Genomic DNA, 18,434 nt, shown 5'->3' with positions numbered 1-18,434 from the left:
ATTTAAACTGGTAATAAGGGTTACTACGGAGCCCCTAAAGGGACATGGAGGGGAAAAAAGAACTTTTGCGAGATCCTGCAATAGTTTTGCGAGATCCCGCAATAGTTTCGCAAGATCTCGCAAAAGTAGTGCAGGATCTTGCAAAAGTATTGCAAGATCTCGCAAAAAATAAACTTTTGCGAGATCCCGCAAAACTTTTGGGAGATCTCGCAAAAAAGAAACTTTTGCGAGATCCCGCCATACTTTTGCAAGATCTTGCAAAACTATTGTGGGATCTCTCAAAAGTATTGCAAAATCTCGCAATACTTTTGCAAGATCCCGCAATAGTTTTGCAAGATCTTGCAATTGTCTTGATGCCAAAAAGAGCCCAACAGATTTTACTTTCACAAGTGGAGCAGTAGGGCTATCGGCCATAGTGTTCCACTTTTTTATGCATATAAGTTGCTTTATTATAATTATGCAGGGAGTTTTACAGATAATATGGACACTGCAAACACTAATACTATAATTATGAACACTAAAACTAATAATTATGAAATATATAGTTTGGAAGTTGAATATCTCATAATTATGATTTTTTTATTTCATATTTATGATTTTCAAACTCGAAATTATGACTTTGAATCTCATAATTATGTCTTTCTATTTGGCATTTTTTACTTTGATGTAGCGGAAACGGGCTTCCATAAGTCTTCTTTGCATCTGTGTGCTTTAAAAAAATGTATCAACAAAGAATGCTCTAACCCTCCTCAGAAGCTGCAGAGAAGAATCTCTGGAGCCTAAATCTTTGCTTGGAGCTGGTTTCCGGTCGCGCGCTGCCCTCTTGTGGCGACCGTTAACAAGCAGGTGCGGTTGCTACGGGCAACCAGTAACCGCCTTTATCAACAAGAGAAAGGACTCTCTGCTCTTTTCTTGTTTCAGGACGTTTCAGTAATTTTTTTTTTGTTGTGTTTTTTTGTGAAGAAGGGCAGAAAATGGCGGCTTTTCACCTTCCTGGCATTGAGGACACCGAGCTAGAACTATTATTGAGTGAAATAGGCTGGGATCCTCGCTATGCTTCTCCTGCACTCGACCCTTACACCAAAGACCTGATGGAGACGGTAACTCACATTAGCTACCCGGGCAGCGCTCGTTCATGTCCAGTCGAGATGCTACATTTAGACCGTATCCGCTGGAAGCAGCAAAAAAACTTCTGCTGCTTCAATTTAATGCTCAGACTCGCTTTAGGAGCATCAAAGGAGCCGCGTCTGCTGGCAGAGAGCTGCTTTACTGTACTCTATGGGGCGCCGTTTGTGCAGATAAGCAGTCAAAAAGTAGGAGCAATATTTATGATTATTTAGCTTGTTTTAAGAGAAAATGCAGGCGGTTATTTATTTTTTCACCATGTCAGTCATTCATTTAAAAAACCTTACTTTGTCAAATAAATGTTTAGTTTGGAGCTAAAAATAAACTAAATATTTACTTTGCAAATTCAATAGTTAGCTCCAAACTAAATATTTAATTTGCAAACTGATTATTTTATTTTGGAGCTAAATATTTATTAAAACCTAAATATTTAATTTGCAAACTAAATATTTAATTTGGAGCTAAATATTCATTTAAAACTAAATATTTAATTTGCAAACTAAATAATAAGCTTGGAGCTAAATATTTATTTATCAATCTAAAGATTTAATTTGGAGCTAAATATTTAATTTGCAAACTGATTATTTAGTTTGGAGGTAAATATTTATCTTAAAACTAAATATTTAGTTTGCAAACTTAATATTTAATTTGGAGCTAAATATTTATTTAAAAACTAAATATTTAATTTCCAAACTAAATATTTAATTTGCAAAATAGATATTTAGTTTGGAGTTAAATATTTATTTATCAATCTAAAGATTTAATTTGGAGCTAAATATTTAATTTGCAAACTGATTATTTAGTTTGGATCTAAATATTTATTTAAAACCTAAATATTTAATTACCAAACTAAATATTTAGCTTGGAGCTAAATATTCAAATAAAAACTAAATACTTAATTTGCAAACTAGATATTTAGTTTGTAGTTAAATATTTATTTATCAAACTTAAGATTTAATTTGGAGCTAAATACTTATTTAAAAACTAAATATTTAATTTGCAAACTATATATTTAGTCTTTAAATGTCTTTAAAGCACATTAACATGAATTTAAAACACTGTAATCCAGATAAATGGAGGCAGAAGATGTCTTTCAGTCATCAATGCACACATTCAGAAACACACAGGAGCTCTTTCAAGCTGGACACCTTTTCATTCACAACACCCGTCCCATCAACCAGGAATCAGAAATACTTTAATAATCCCAGGGATAAATTACCCTTAGTTACATTATTCCATCTGTAATAGAGTGACTATAGGATCAATTATATATAACACAATTTCATACAATATATATAATTAGGGGGTCCCCGCTCCATCTAACCATCAGTCTGGAAAACGTTAAAGATCCCTGGTCTAGTTAAAGATTTTAACAGTAACTGTTTTTTTTTCTCATATGCAGTAAAATAAATATATTTTTCTTATTAAAATATAATACTGCTGAGTCTGTGGCCAAAAAATTAAGGTTGTTCTGAAAGTTTAAAGTCTGCAACAGACCGGCGACCCGTCCAGGGTGGACCCCGCCTCTTGCCCATTGACAACTGGAGATGGGCACCAGTACCCCTTGCGACCCCAGCTGGGACAAGTGTGTCAGAAAATGGACGAAAGTTTAAAGTGTATCCTTCCTAGTACTGAAACGATATAAAAAAAAAAAACAAATCTGGAGAATGTGAGTTCGAAGAGAATTCTTTGCTCCATCTGTGTAATATTTTTGGCAAATGGCCGCTTGATGGATTCTTACGGAGCCCCTCTGATGACATGGTCAAAAAAATTTTTTTATTGTGGCCACGAAGTAGTATTTCGTGCGCACGAAGTAGTATTTCGCGGCCACGCAATAAGTATAACGTGCGCACGAAATACTACTTCGTGGCCACGCAATAAGTTTAACGTGCGCACGAAATACTATTTCGTGGCCACGCAATAAGTTTAACGTGCGCACGAAATACTTATTAATAATATCAATAAATCCGCCCCTGTTTTCAGGCTTATGTTAACTGTAATGACTTATCTTGGACAGGCTGCTATGTAAACTGGCCTTTAGTCCTTCGTTTAGCTATGCTGCGGTTGTTTACACTACGCCTTTTCCACCTAAAATGGCGTCTTAGCAACAAATGTCACGTGACTGGCGGAGACCGACTGGGTAAGCAAATTGAGCGCGCCTTAGACCTTAGAGGGTGCACTCGATTTGCTTACCCAGTTGCCCAGGAATGATATTAATATTATTAATAAGTATTTCGTGCGCACGATAAACTTATTGCGTGCCCACGAAGTAGTATTTCGTGCGCACGTTATACTTATTGCGTGGCCGCGAAATACTACATCGTGCGCACGAAATACTACTTCGTGGCCACAATTAAAATTTTTTTTGACCATGTCATCAGAGGGGCTCCGTAGATTCTAGATTGGTTGTGGTTGTTGCACTCATTCCTCTACTGATTTGTTGGTATCCTTATCTCAACAGGTTCATGAAGCACAGATGAAGCTTCTGCATCAGCACAACTCTAAAAAGGAAACAGTAGAGCTACAGGAGCAGACGACTGAAAAACTCAAACGTATGAAGGTACAACTGGCTGACACTGAGGTGAGTGTTTTGGAAACAAATGTATGTCTGTTTATTTGTGGCTGATAATTTTACAACTCTGATGTATAATCTGTACATTTCGATAGAAAAATTCTATTAAGTAACTCAGTTTTATTACTCTGCATATCAGTAAGATAATACTTTGTTGGACTTTAGTGTTATATTTTAGTGAAGACCCCAGTGATCCATGGTTCATATTTGTTTTTCTGCAAAACACAAAAAAACAGAAATTGATTACGTATTTTGAAATTTAAAGCATAACATGGAGTCCAGTCTTAAATCCAAGTTAGCTAGTCAATCATTTTAAGAAGGAAGGGAGTTTTAAAATGGGCTATTGCCAGACTTCAGAGCTAAATCCAATAGAACATGTGCTCTCCATCTGATAGATCTGAATTTAGATCCAGATGTGTCTAGATTATCAAATTATAACCTGGAATCTGGAAGATTCCTATGAAAGATCAACCGATACAGGTTTTTGTAAAGATACCGGCTATTATTTTGACATCAATCTAACGTATCTCTGATATGCGCTGTTGATTTTCTTTTTTAGGCGGGAGGTTCTTAAAGTCGAAGGAAAGTCATATTTAAATTTTAAATCATTCTGGCTTAAACATATATAGAGAAATGTACTCTTTATCAGACCATAATTTCCAAAAGTTAGTTGTTTCTTTTCGTTATTTTATGCAGGCCAGTTAGTTCTACGTGAGCCTGAACACTAAATTCAGCCAATCGTATATCAGCGGTCATCTGTCAATCAAATGTTTTCGGTCATAGCATCTTGATTCATATGTCGCAGCTAATATACGCAGCGGTTGAAATCAGAATCCTTTCCTTTCCCATTGAGTTGCGTCCCAGTGTTCACGGGGATGGACGTCTGTGTCTTCAGCAGGCGTAGAGCTAACAGAACTACCAGCGTTGCGAGGCAAGGGCTCAAACATGGAAGCTGGAAGCCTTCTACACCAAACCAAGCTTCTGCCGCCCTGGCGTCCTCTTCCACAACATCTTCGTCCCCGCTTTCCTCCTCTAAATAACAAAATGGATGACGGAGGAGACTCATCCACGACCTCCGACACTAAACTCTCCTCCTCTTGCATGTTTCCGCTGTCCATAGCGTTCCTTGACAGCGTCGTTTCTAAGTCACCAATTTAGTGCTACTTGGTCCCAATGGAATTTCCCATTGGGAACCTACTAGCACTAAGTTGCTAACTGGTTAGCAAGATGCTTCCGAGAAACCGGCGACAGTCAAAAAGCTTGCGAACCTTCCGCCACAACAATCCCGCCCCCTTGATAATCGACCAATCACATTCACTTTATTCACTCATTTAAAGTCGGGCACCACTCGGGAGAATTCAGAAATGTAACAGTTGGAACAGCCGCTTCCCTACGACTTTAAGACAGATAACCTTATGACACAATGAAAACAAATGTTAATAAATGGATCATTATTTATACCTAAAACTAATATGTTTGCTATAATTTAATGTATTTTAGCATTGCTCAAATAAAAAAAAAATGAAACAATAATTTTTGTCGCAATCTCTGAGCCCAGGAGCGGCCATTTTTGCCCAAACATAGTAACCCCTCCCTCCTGCCATCTTCCAGCAGTGACGTCACGGTGCGGTAAGCCTAGCGCCATTCTCCCCATTTTACAAGCAAAATCAATGGGAACTACTAGACACATCGAAAATCAACAACAATTATTGAAGATTTCCAGAGGACTTCACCATTGAAATTCACCAGAGCTATAGTGAAACTGACAATGCCCACGTGCATGGCAGCTGGATGTCGGAATGCATCGGGTAAAAGTTGAAAAAAAAAGAGTTATTCCACCTTTCTGATTCCTGATCCTCCACGGACGGGTTGGTCGTTGGATTGCCAACTTGAAGAGGGAGGATTTGCCATCGAACTTCTGGCCAGAGAAAAAACCCGTAATATGTAGCCAACATTTGGAAGAAGAATGTTTTCAAGATGACTTGGATAATAGCGCGCTGTGATAAACACCAGATACAGCACTGGGACTTGATCAAAGCCGATACCGCACCGTGACGTCACAAACCAGTAGGTGGCAGTAGTGTTCTTTGACAAACATGGATGCCTCCAGTAAAGCACTTTCAAGTGAAAATAACTCTTAATCAAAAACACTTATCATTTGTTGAACAGTATGGAATAATTTCAAATTTAAAGTACTTTCAGAAGTTTGAACTCTGAATATGATCGGACTGTTTTCCTTTAAAAAAAAAAAAAAAAAAAAAATGAACAAATCCAAGAAAACATTAGCAGTGAATAACAAAGGGTTAGGGTTAGGGAGCGTCAATGCATAAGTGATCTAAAAACATGGCTGCTTGATGCACTAACCGATTGGCGAATGCATACACCTATTGTCCGAGGTTAATACAAGAATAAAGAACTAAAATCAGATATTATCAGCAGATTTATGTTTTTTAACATTTCTTTTTTTATTGGTATTTTTCACTTTTTTACAAATACAGTGTACATGAACATTATACATTGAACTCAAGGTGACATAGAGCTTTCACTTGGGAGCTATTCATCTATTTGGCCTTTGTCCCATCTAGTTTATTTATTTATTTTGAATCTTTGTCGCTGTCTTTTGTCTTGAATCTTGTCCATTTTCCTCCACATGTTCCATAATGTAGATTTTTTCTATTATTCCAGTCCATTGTTCTTGACAAGGGGGTCTGCCTTTCCCCATTTCCTCGTGATAGCTTTTTTGCTAGCTATTAACAATGTCTTAATCAGATACCTGTCTTTTACCCGTAAATTGATATTGTTCAAATTGCAAAGATAAAGCACCGCACTGTTCATAGGAATATCGTATCCCAGTATCTTCTTTACAGTTTCATGTAGGGCTGCAACAACGAATCGATAAAAATCGACTTTCAAAAGCGTTGGCAACGAATTTCATCATCGATTAGTTGTGTCGCGTGATTAATGCGTCATCCGCCGCCGCCGTCATCACTGCCACTTGACTGAAACGGGGGAAGAAAAGAAAAAAAAACGGCAGAGCGAGCCAGCGCTGCAGTGTTGCCAACTCAGCGACTTTGTCGCTATATTTAGCGACTTTTCAGACCTCTCCGGCAACTATTTTTTTAAAAAAGCGACTAGCGACAAATCTGGCGACTTTTTACGGTGTTACTGGCGGCTTTTGGAGACTCTTACGTGAAAGCATGCATCGTTCCAACTCTTGTCCTGCAGCGGCAGCTGCTGCCGTGAGGCGCCTCCCCCATCCCAACCCCGTTCTCCCGCAGGAATCCCTCTCAGCGCTGCAGTCAGAGCCGCAGGATGTTTTTTTTAGCGTCCAGACTGCAAATGAAGCGCGCATGCGCCGGGATTGATGGTGCAAATTGATGACAATAATTAAAATAGCCTTTATAAATAAATTAACTTGCAAATTATGAGGGCAAGGCTTTTAAAGTTTAAATCTTCTGGCAAAGATAAAATAAAGAAGATCCTGCAATTTATGGAAGTAAAGCAGAATAAAATCCAGCAAGATCAGTAATATGTCAATGAATTATCTGCCACATTCCCATGTAAATATCTGTCTTTGGAGGATGTGTTTTTTAGCACCCCTAGTTCTCTCATTTTTATTCCAAATACAATTTATAATTTGAATCACAGGGCTATTTTTATCTCTATGGTTCAGTATTTTCTCAAGTAGCAACTTTAACTGCTATACTTTCCTGTCTTAAAAGGCAGAGCTCTTCTAGTCTAAAAAAAACTAATTTGTTGAAATGGGGGGGCCTATTGTTTGAACCCCTTAGGGGCTTTTAAAAACAAAAATGCCTGTCTTTTTTGCACTTCATGAAACAAAGTAGCCTATATTTTGTGGATGTACAGCTACATTTCTCATGTAAGTTTGCGTAGTTTTAACACAAACATTTATTTTTCATATTGCACCAGTCCAGTTAATGAGCAACCTGTACTTGTGTGCTTGTTTGTTATGTCTAAAATGTTTATTTTGGAATAGAGGTTAGTATAAAAAAAATGTTTTGTCCGATTCATCGACTAATCGAAAAAATAATCGGCCGATTCATCGATTTTTAAAATAATCGTTAGTTGCAGCCCTAGTTTCATGCACATTTTTCCAGAATTTAAGAATTTTAGGACAGTTCCAGAATATGTGAGAATGATCAGCATTCATTGATCCACAATTCCGCCAACACCCCATGTTTGTATCGTTATATTTATTCTTGACTTTAGGCGTGATAAAAAAATCGTATTTGATTTTTCCATGAGCAGATTTATGTTTAATTTCTGTTATTTAGGGTTGAATATTGGAGATGAGTCATCGAATGCTTCAACATATTAGTTTAAGGGTGTGATACACGTACATCCAAGGGAGTGCACTTGTTTGTTTTTTGTGTTTTAAATATTTTAAAATAACTATTTATCGTGGCCTCATAGTTTTCATCAGCAGTTTTAACGAGGGTCGAAGCGGTCTGCAGGTCTCTGCCTTTTCATACAAAGGTTTTTTTTAGATATGGCGCCAAGATTAGATTTTAAGCAGTCATGTTGTTTTCTTACAGGCTCTGATCAAGGCAAACACACAAGAAATGGAGGTGGGGAAGCATCTGTCAGCCCTCACCGAGAGAGAGTCGTGTCGCTTCGCTCAGCTGACAGCTCAGACTGAAACAGAGCTCAGGTCTACAGATGAGAGGATAGACATATTAGAGGTCTGAATCCTGCATTAACTTAAAACAAATCTTACGGTGGCAGTGCCAAAATAGATTTATATTTAATCATTTGTATCTACAGAAAGACTTGTTCAAGCAACAGCAGAAGCTTGAAGAACTCAGGCTTCAGATGGACTGGGACCAGCAGCAGATGGACAACTTCTTAAAGGAATCAGCTGAAAAGGATGACGACCTAATGACCATCATTAAATATTCCCAGCAGGATGAACACAGGATCAAGGTTGAGAAGTTACGTTTATAGCTTTAATGTTATCTGTCTCCTTCTCAGCTAATGGCCATCTATGTATCCCACGTAGGAACTCACTCTGGCCTTAGAGAAGAAGTCCCTGGAGGCCAATGAAAAGCGAAAAGCCCTCGACAAAGAGCTAACAGAGACTAGATCTGCAGAGGTAATGGAAAGACCGAAAAGCCACGCTGTTAATGTTATTCATTACATTTTGGAGGTCATCAGCAGTGGTGTTTTAGACAGCCGTATAAGATTTAGTCCTAGTCTTCAGGACGAAAACTATTATTAATCTTGGTCGCATTTTAGTCATTATGATACGTGATAGTTTAAGTCGGTTTTAGTCGACTCAATTCTTGACCAGACTGAGAGCTCTAAGCTAGATATTACAATAGCTGGGAATAGAATGCTGCCATGTAGCTCATCATTGCTGTTGGGCAGAAAACTTTGATTTATAGAATTCAATAAACGTTTTTATAAATTGATGCTCTCCTTTATATAAAAAAAAATCTCACAAAAGCTTTGCAAATAGCAGATCTAGTTCAACACATCATATTGAGTAATATAGCAGAAAGACAAGCTAACAGAATGTACAATAAAGGAATGGTTTTAGACTTAACACATAGGTGTTACTGTCCATTAGTACAGTAGTAGCCATTCAAAATTTCCTCACTTTCCTTGATGGGTCCTTGGCTGTTCCTTGGCTTTTTCATCAATATTTGTACTAAAATATTCTCTCTGTCATGATTTGTGGACATTAAGATCTAAAGAGAAGCATCATCTCCTGGTCAGACCCTGTAAATCAGTGAAAGGGGGAGTCAGAGTAGAAAAAATATGCAAGGGGGGGTCTCTCCAGTGGCTGGAAGTTGGAGGGGATTTCGCCGGGAGTTGGAGGGAAGTGGGCTAGCATTCGACTGCCGTTTGACTGGGAAGGACCATTTTCAATGGCTGCTACTGTAGATTTATAATTTTTCTCATGGTAGTCAGTTGTGTTGAGTACCTTTGTGCGTCTGCCTTTCTCTGCTGGCAACATGGTGATGTTGTGATCTTTGCCTAGAGAGATTAGCTCCATACTTTCATGTTTGGTAATGTTGGAAGTGGACAATCTTGCACTAGAAGGCTGCTTTGACTTTCAACCTAAGTTCTTCTGCTTCTGCTATGTTGTTATTTCTGACGGCTGATTCAGTGGCAGTTATCGGACTGCCATCTTGCCTAATACATCAGCGCTTCTACTAGAGACTATGGTGCGAGGCAAAAGAATTAATAAAGACTCTTGGAAAGGTGTTGAAATGTCTTTAAAACATGAGCGCAAGTCCAGCTGCCTTACATTTTAAGCCTGTTATTGGTTTGATTCAATATGTTAATACGTTTTCTTGTATTTTATTTCTTGAAATTCATTTAAAAATATATAATATATATAATACATAACTATATCAGTTTAGTTTATAGCTGTCGCTTTACTGTAAGGCATTGCAGGACTGTAGTAGTCTCCACCTGGTTCTCTGAAAGTTCTGTGGTACTGCCAGCAGATGGCGCCACGTATGCTAGTCTCTTTTTTACAGTTTATGCAAAGAGTTCCCATTAGCTTAGAGTTGAATATATAAAACTATGAAATGGCTTAAAGCTGGCAAGAACATATGAAATAGAAAAAGAAAAAAAAATGGAAACAACAACTTGGCAGATTATATTCTAAATTCAGTAGAGTGATCAAGTCTTTAAGGCTTTTTCATTGTTACAGTACTTACCGGAAGACAAATGTGAAGACATATAGGTAAAAAAGACTAACTCTAGGTTTGAACTTAATATAGTTATACTTTTAAAGGTCTATTTCCAAATTTCTCTTAATAATTTCCAAAATATGTGTGTGTACGAGCAATCCCATCTGAGATGATAGATGATTTCTTCAGAGTTTTGGCAGAACAAAACATTTCACGTCTACATTTGGGTGATACTTACATTTTCTAGTATTAACTGGATAGCATCTATGCAAAATCTTTAGAGATACTTCTCAAACGTGTTAGATATAAAGTTTTTTTTGGTAAAAACCAAATATTATTCCAACAAATAGCACTATGAATATTATCCCAAAACAAAATAGAGACTGGTTTACTTATATGTTCTCTGATTATTCGATCCCTAATACATTTGTTGTTTGTTTTTCTACTTAAGAATGGGTCAGAGTTGCCAATAATTTACTGCGCCATTAAGTTGTGAAATATGTTGTTGAACAGAAGAAGTATTACTTTCAGCAATGGGTGGTGAGGTTGCCCGAGGACTCAGATGCAGAGACGAGTGAAGCAGAGATGAGTTCTGAGAGGTTTAATCGCAGATCATAGGTAGCAGAGGCAGAAATCCAACTTAAAATATTAAACAAACCAAAACCATGATGACATCAGGGGAAAATGAGCCTGAGGAGCCGGGGAGAGACGAGCTGAGCAGACAAATACAGCAATGAGAAGGAACCAGCCCTGAGTGACTGCAGAGGTGGAGTATTTAAAGGAGAACAGAACAAAGGATGGACTAATGAGCTGAATAAGGAGCAGGTGTGGGTGGAACTGGCAAGAGGGAATCCAAGGGGAAAGAAAACAATCACAAGGGGGCAACAGAGAGTAACTAAAGAATGCTTGAATATCATGGAAGATAAAAAAAACAAAACAACTGATAACAGAAAACAGAAAACTCAAGAGTCACAACAAATGGGAAGAACCATAACAATTACCTTCTTTGTTAAAGAGTTAATGTACAGAAATTATGCCTTTGTCAAACCATGTTTAAAGAAAAGTAGATTTTTGCTTGAAGGAGATGCTTTTGTTATTCTAAATATATTTGTTTTGGGAGCGGTTATGTTTATGTATTCGATACCAGCTTAAAAATAACTGTTTGTGAAAATGTGAGTGTTTAAATGGGATTCTTTCATTACAATAGTTACACATTGAAGTTGTCCAATAATAAGTTGCATTACAGTTTTTAGCGTATTAGCCAAACATAAGGCGATTATTTTCTAATCATTCTTAAAGGAATAGTACACCCAAAACATGATTAGCCTTCATTTTCTACTCACCCCCATGCTGAACAACACTCTGGAGTACTTTTTTGATATCTCAAATGCATCTGGAGATCTGGGAGGCTTCTTGCTGTCTGCTGACATTCAAATAATGGAGGTCTATGGTGACTGAGACAGAAAGGTCCATAAAAGTCCACAAAAAACGTGTCAATATTCCTCCATACTGCTCGTCCAATGTATTCCAAGTGTCCTGAGTGGGTAGCGTCCAGAATTTACTCGAAACGAAGTCATTTAGAATGTTTTTAGAGCATAAACAGTAGTTTATGCTCAGGATTTCCTGAAAGCGCGCGCCGGCGCGTTCATGACGCTACGGAAGCCGGCAGACCAAGCCAGATGAAAGTGCGCATTCAGCGTCTGCTCTGCCAATAATGCAAGCGTAGAAGAAGAAATGTGCCGTTTACCTGTGCAAAGAAAGAAACAACGAAAGAAAAATGTCTGAGGACTTCAGTGTTGAGGAAGAGCATGAGTTCTCTGCCGAGCTGAATGCGCTGGTTTGGTCTGCCGGCTTCCGTAGCGTCGGGAGCGCGCATGTGCGCGCTTTCAGGAAGTCCTATACACTACTGTTTATGCTCTAAAAACATTCTAAATGACTTCGTTTCGAGTAAATTCTGGATGCTACCCACTCAGGACACTTGGAATACATTGGACGAGCAGTATGGAGGAATATTGACACGTTTTTTGTGGACTTTTATGGACCTTTCTGCCTCGGGCACCATAGACCTCCATTATTTGAATGTCAGCAGACAGCAAGAAGCCTCCCAGATCTCCAGATGCATTTGAGATATCAAAAAAGTACTCCAGAGTGTTGTTCAGCATGGGGGTGAGTAGAAAATGAAGGCTAATCATGTTTTGGGTGTACCATTCCTTTAAGTAAAATGATAGAGTGTTGACTGTCTAAATTAAACATCTTTTTGTGGCTGAGGGATTGATTTAATTAGACCCTAAAGAAGCGTTGATGATAGTTCTGTATGCTCTCTATGAAACTTTTAATAGAAAGGAAGAACTTTTTTCTTTTTTGAATAGCATAAGAATTGTCTGTAAGAGTTATATCTGAAATCACAGATTGACTTTTGGAGCCCTCTGATTGTTTTAACGTCATCAAAATTCTTTTAAAAAGTAATTTCAGTAACTATATTTAAGGTGTAGTGCATTTTATGAAAATATTCACTTATCTTATTTCACGATTTTCTACCGTAGAATCACGTGCAGGAATGTGATGTCAGAGGGGGAGTCGCAGCTGTTGCATCATTGACATTCGATCTTAACACATGCGTTTGTCTGCAGAATTTATTTGGTTTAGGAGACTACTGAATTGTGAAGCTTTGAGGGTTTTTTAAAACCAAGATATAAAGAGACTTTTTTTTTTAAATAATTCTCTGTAATCCTGATTGTATGGAAGTAAATCTGTTTCGCTGGGATTTGAATTAAAAATGCTACTGAAATTTAAATGTTGTATGTTTGTACTGGCTGTTAAAATATATTCAGAACACATTTTTGACCTAAAAAAAAAAAAAAAAAAAAATCAAAAAAATCTGCATATAAAAAAATTCACGGAGCCGGTCATGCAAGCTAACGCTAACTCAACTACAGAAAAATAAAAGTAATAAACTCATGTTGAGTTAGCGTTAGCTTGCATGACCAGTGTAGGAACCACATTGACTCGGTGGCCTGCGCCTTTTGATGACGTCATAATATGGCAACTCCGCCCGTCACTATATGGCAACACCACTCGTAACGATATGGCAACTCAACTCAAACAAACTACATTGCGCCCGCGGTCTCTATTTGTCACAAATCTATTTTATTTAGCCAATAAACGGTAATCGTTTGTATCCCTTTAGCTTCATTCTCCTGAATTTATTCTCGTTACAAATGCAGACCGCGGGCTCAATGTAGTTTGTTTGAGTGGCGTTGCCATAATGTGACGTCATCGGGAGGCGCAAGGCCCATGGAGAATTTCTTCGTAAAATTGTCCGTTTACAAACCGCAATCCCGCTTTCGAATAAAACCTACACCCCGCTATAATTACTTTAGTAAGCTGTACAGACCAATCAAAATGTTTTGCGCAATTGTGCAAACGTTAAAACAATTATGTATTGTGACGTCATCAAAAGGCGCAGGCCCCCGAGTCAATCTGGCAGCCCGAGTTAATCTGGTACCTACACCGGCTCCATCATGCTGGTTTTCCTTCCGTATGTGCGCCACAAGCGTCACGTCACGTGACTAAGAAAGCGTAACGGGATTGGCTGGGTGTTGGACGCCACAATCCATCGCTAATATCTGTGACCTGAAGTAACCCTTCCCTTTTTACACTGAATTTAGACGCTGAATTTAAGACGGTGAAATAGAGCCAGTTGAATCTCAGGAGGCTGAAAATATTGTGTTTGAATTTTGAAAAGTTGAATTTTTTTATATGCAGATTTTTTTTAACACTGAAAAATAAGTATTGAAAATGTAATCACTTTGAAATAGGAATGTGAATTTTTAGCTTGAAGAGAAAATAACAAATTAAATTTCAACTGTGTAGAAATAATAACAATGAATTTTTTTTAGGTCAAAAATGTGTTCTGAATATATTTTAACACTGAAACAGTAAGTACAAACATACAGCATTTAAATTTCAGTGGCGTTTTTAATTCAAATCCCAGCGACACAGATTTACTTCCATATGATTGTTTTAATGTCTTTCTTTTTGTAAATGGTGTCCATGCAGTTAGCTTTGGCAAAGACCTTAGAAAACATAGAGCAGACTCGCTCTGAGATCCAGCAGCTCTTCAATCAATGTGAAAACACCATCAAGCAGAAAAAGCAACTGGACTCCAATATGCAACAATGCGCTTTGGTAAGGTGCTACTGGTGATAAAATCTACAGCTACTTTACAATTTTTCTAAACCAAAACTATCTTGGAACTTGAGCTCTTTGCTTCTGTTTTCATTCCAGCATCTTGCTCAAGGCAAGCAGCAAATATGGGAAAGGAATGCCAGCATTACAGAGCTGAAGCACAGGTTGGATACGGAGATGAAGAACAACGAGGAGCTTCAGAGGAACATCGCAGCAAAAAAGAGGCAGGGGGTGATATTACAGCAGCAGCTGAAGGAGCAGGAGGACGACATTGGCAGGATGCAGGATGAGGTGAGTTATTAATCCAAACCTCACCGAATGGCAGCATAATCTCCCTGTTTTAACCCGTCTGTCTTGCAGCTCAAAAGCAGCAAAGTCATGCTGGACGGAAACCTGTCCGATGTCAGGTTTATGAAATCCCAAATATCCAGAATGAAGAAAGACATCGCACGCAACGATGAAAAGTCAGTGAAACATAAGGCATTGCAGAGTCCAAGTCGCTGGGTTAAACTGCACAGACTCTGTGTTTGTGTTGCAGAATAAAGGAGGGTGAGGTTTACAACGCTGCTCTGGAGGAGAAGCTGGGGAGTGTGATCCAGACTGCTCTCAATGAGGAGGAGAGAGCTGCTCAGATGGAGCAGATGATTAAGGAAACTGATCAGGCCATCAAGGTGAGATGCTGAACAGCGCAAGCTTATGAGCAGTACAAAGATCCTGACTGACTGACTGACGGACGGATGGACAGGTGGACGGATAGATGGACGATCAGTCAATCAAAAACAGGATCCAGATAAGCAGAGCTGTTTTGATCAGGGTGTTGTGCAGTTCTTCTCCAGTGTAACCCTGTGCTTCATACTTCCTCTAGAAGTTGGAAGTTCAGCAAAATTACCTGATGGAGGAGCTATTCCGCCAGAAACACCAGTTCAAGCTCCTCAAAGAGAAGGAGAAGAGTCTCACCACCCAGATTTCGACGAAGAAATTCACCACGTCCAGCTTGCAAAAAGAGCTCAATAAGCTGGAGAAACAACAGACTGATCAGCAGATGATCATGAACAAACAGGCATGTCTTCAACTTCTCTCAGAGCAGCGCTTCAGTGTAGAGCGTCTGACTTTCATTCTGTCTTTCATGCTTTGAATAGGTCGTTAAGATACATTGGCTGCAACTCCAATTAGCCAAGCTGAAGGGTGACGTTCATGAGGATGAGAAAGAGGTGTTGGAGACGAGGCTTGGTGAGCTGAACAAAACTCTGGAGGAAAAGAAATCGACAGCCAAAAGTCTTAAGAGTGCGCTTGGGGACTGTGAGGTCTGCTACATACAATATCTCAAAGATGTTTCCTTTAATGATCCAGCGAAACGACATTGTTTGACATACTGCAAGCATGTCTTTGGCAGGCTAATATACACTTTATGAGGAAGGAGATGGAGAAGTCAGAGGCCCTGAAGAGAGACCTGTCTGACAGGGTCCAGGAGAAGGACCAAGTTTCTGAATATCTCAAAAAGGAGTTGAAGAAGCTGCAACTGAAAAACATGGTCAGTATGCTGGCATTACATATGACTGAGTAAAGGTATCAATCATGCAAAGCGGAAACAATCCAAAACCCTCACCAACACAGGGAAAGTTTTTATCACACTCAAACAGTCATTGTTACACAGCAGGCATCGTCATTGATGCAGCAATATGAGAAAATCTCTCCATCTCTAGTAATGGTGAAAGGTCACATTCCTACGGAAGAGGATTAGGGCCACTGAAAAAAAAAAAGTTTACTGATTTTAAAATTTTATTTCAATTTAGTATTGGAAAAAGTCAGAATTCTGACTTTGATCTCAGAATTCTGACTTTTTTCTCAGAATTCTGACTTTTTTCTCAGAATTCTGACTTTAATCTCAGAATTCTGACTGAATTCTGACAATAAAAAAAGTCAGAATTCTGAGAAAAAAGTCAGAATTCTGACAATACAAAAGTCAGAATTCTGACAATAAAAAAATCAGAATTCTGAGATTAAAGTCAGAATTCTGAGATTAAAGTCAGAATTCTGAGAAAAGAGTCAGAATTCTGACTTTAATCTCAGAATTCTGACTTTTTTCTCAGAATTCTGACTTTAATCTCAGAATTTTGACTTTAATCTCAGAATTCTGACTGAATTCTGACAATAAAAAAAGTCAGAATTCTGAGAAAAAAGTCAGAATTCTGACAATAAAAAAGTCAGAATTATGACAATAAAAAAGTCAGAATTCTGAGATTAAAGTCAGAATTCTGAGAAAAGAGTCAGAATTCTGAGATTAAAGTCAGAATTATGACTCTTTTCTCAGAATTCTGAGATTAAAGTCAGAATTCTGACTTTTTTCTCAGAATTCTGACTTTAATCTCAGAATTCTGACTTTTTTCTCAGAATTCTGACTTTTTTCCCATACTAAACTGAAATCAAATTTAAAAATCAGTTAAATTATTATTTTTTTCTTCCATACATTCCACCCTAAAACACGTATATATGCGTATATTTGATACATGAGTTTTTAGGACCTCTACATGATTAGCTTGACATTTTTTCCTGAAAAAAAACTAATGTATGCAATCACACGTGTATTGAAAAGAAAATGCATAATGCATATGGAAAGACTCAGTGTATCACATACATTGCTAAATAAAACTCCTGTAGGTAAACTACATTTTTTTTTTTCATTTGTCAGAATTTTTGATGAAGACTCTAGTTTCAAAAGGTTGAGATATTTTCTGACAATTAGTTCAATGTTTAGGATTCACAGGGTTAAAAAACAAGGAAGTCCAAAGAATGATGCTTAGAAAATATCAGAGCGTACCCAGAGAGCGTCTAGACAGGAAGCCAGCGCAGAATTAAAAGTACATTTTTATTTTTTTATTTTGCTTTCAAACCTTCTGGGTGAACCCTTTTTATTTGGTTTCAACTGCAAGATGTAAAAATAACCTATAGTGCAAGAATAACAACAAACAAATCAAATAATTCAGGAATTATGATAAGTGTTTTTATACATCCTTAGGATTGTAAAACAAAGTTTTAAACAAAAATCTATCTTTATTCTGTAAAGAAATATTTTATCTTTCCACTCAAGTGTACTTTATGCATTTTTTATACGGTAAAAAAAATCATTATACCAACAAAGTAGTTGCATAGATATAGTTGTAATTTAGGTTTACAGTTGTAATATGGTATTCTGTTGGAATGGTGATTCCTCTAGAAACATGTAGAAACTGAAAAAGCTGAAGTGTCTGGTTTCTTTCGCTGACTTTTTTTTTTCCATTGCAATGATCAACAAATGGGGTTTTTTGTATGGAAACTTTAACTACTGCCAGCTCGCTCCATCATTCTTCTACCATAGAAGATCTCAGGTAATTTAGTTTTGGAAAAGCTCTGCTCTGCAGATTCAGCAGTAACAGGGAGAGTAAAGTCCATCAGAAATCCAAGAGATCTTGGACCAACTTTACTACAATTAAAGGTTTAGAAGTAGGCCTACTAGAAATACTTGCAACAAACCTTGTTGGTGGGCCGACGTGTTTCTGTTGGTGGTTCCCTTCAGGGTCTTCATAACTTTATTTCTTCCTATAGATACTTTAATCTTACAGGTCTAGCTCCCATAGGCATGAATGGTCTGACCAGTCCATATAGTGGTATTGTCCATTCCACTATATGGACGAAACAATCAATTTTGATTGGTTGATTGATTGTTAAAATTGTTGTTATCTGAGTCAATGATTGATTCTTTGGTAGAGTAAACAAACTATTTTAGTTAAAAACACCCTCAGAGCAGTTATGCAATTATGGTAAAATTGTAGAAAAAAAAACAAAAAACAAATATATATATATATATATATATATATATATATATATATATATATATATATATATAT

The 18,434-nt window shown here is 37.6% G+C and overlaps 1 protein-coding gene across 2 annotated transcripts in view; it reads left to right on the top strand.

Moving 5' to 3' along the window:
- The first annotated feature begins 857 nt into the window (after positions 1–857).
- Positions 858–18,434, top strand: part of ccdc39 (coiled-coil domain containing 39) — a 33,334-nt gene continuing 15,757 nt past the window's right edge. The window contains exons 1-12 of one of the 2 annotated variants that reach the window (XM_038283555.1): positions 858–1,100; positions 3,587–3,706; positions 8,254–8,400; positions 8,483–8,641; positions 8,718–8,810; positions 14,422–14,550; positions 14,650–14,841; positions 14,911–15,014; positions 15,089–15,221; positions 15,419–15,610; positions 15,690–15,854; positions 15,944–16,081. In XM_038283555.1, coding sequence (XP_038139483.1) covers positions 975–1,100; positions 3,587–3,706; positions 8,254–8,400; positions 8,483–8,641; positions 8,718–8,810; positions 14,422–14,550; positions 14,650–14,841; positions 14,911–15,014; positions 15,089–15,221; positions 15,419–15,610; positions 15,690–15,854; positions 15,944–16,081 — 1,698 coding nt within the window. In that variant the 5' untranslated portion in view covers positions 858–974. Of the gene's footprint in view, positions 1,101–3,586; positions 3,707–8,253; positions 8,401–8,482; positions 8,642–8,717; positions 8,811–14,421; positions 14,551–14,649; positions 14,842–14,910; positions 15,015–15,088; positions 15,222–15,415; positions 15,611–15,689; positions 15,855–15,943; positions 16,082–18,434 lie in introns of both variants that reach the window. The other variant, XM_038283554.1, reaches the window with a different exon arrangement.

Source organism: Cyprinodon tularosa, unplaced genomic scaffold, assembly GCF_016077235.1.
Source record: "Cyprinodon tularosa strain WSP-4 unplaced genomic scaffold, ASM1607723v1 ctg195, whole genome shotgun sequence".
Lineage (NCBI taxonomy): Eukaryota > Metazoa > Chordata > Actinopteri > Cyprinodontiformes > Cyprinodontidae > Cyprinodon > Cyprinodon tularosa.
This window is presented reverse-complemented; position numbering and strand designations above follow the sequence as displayed.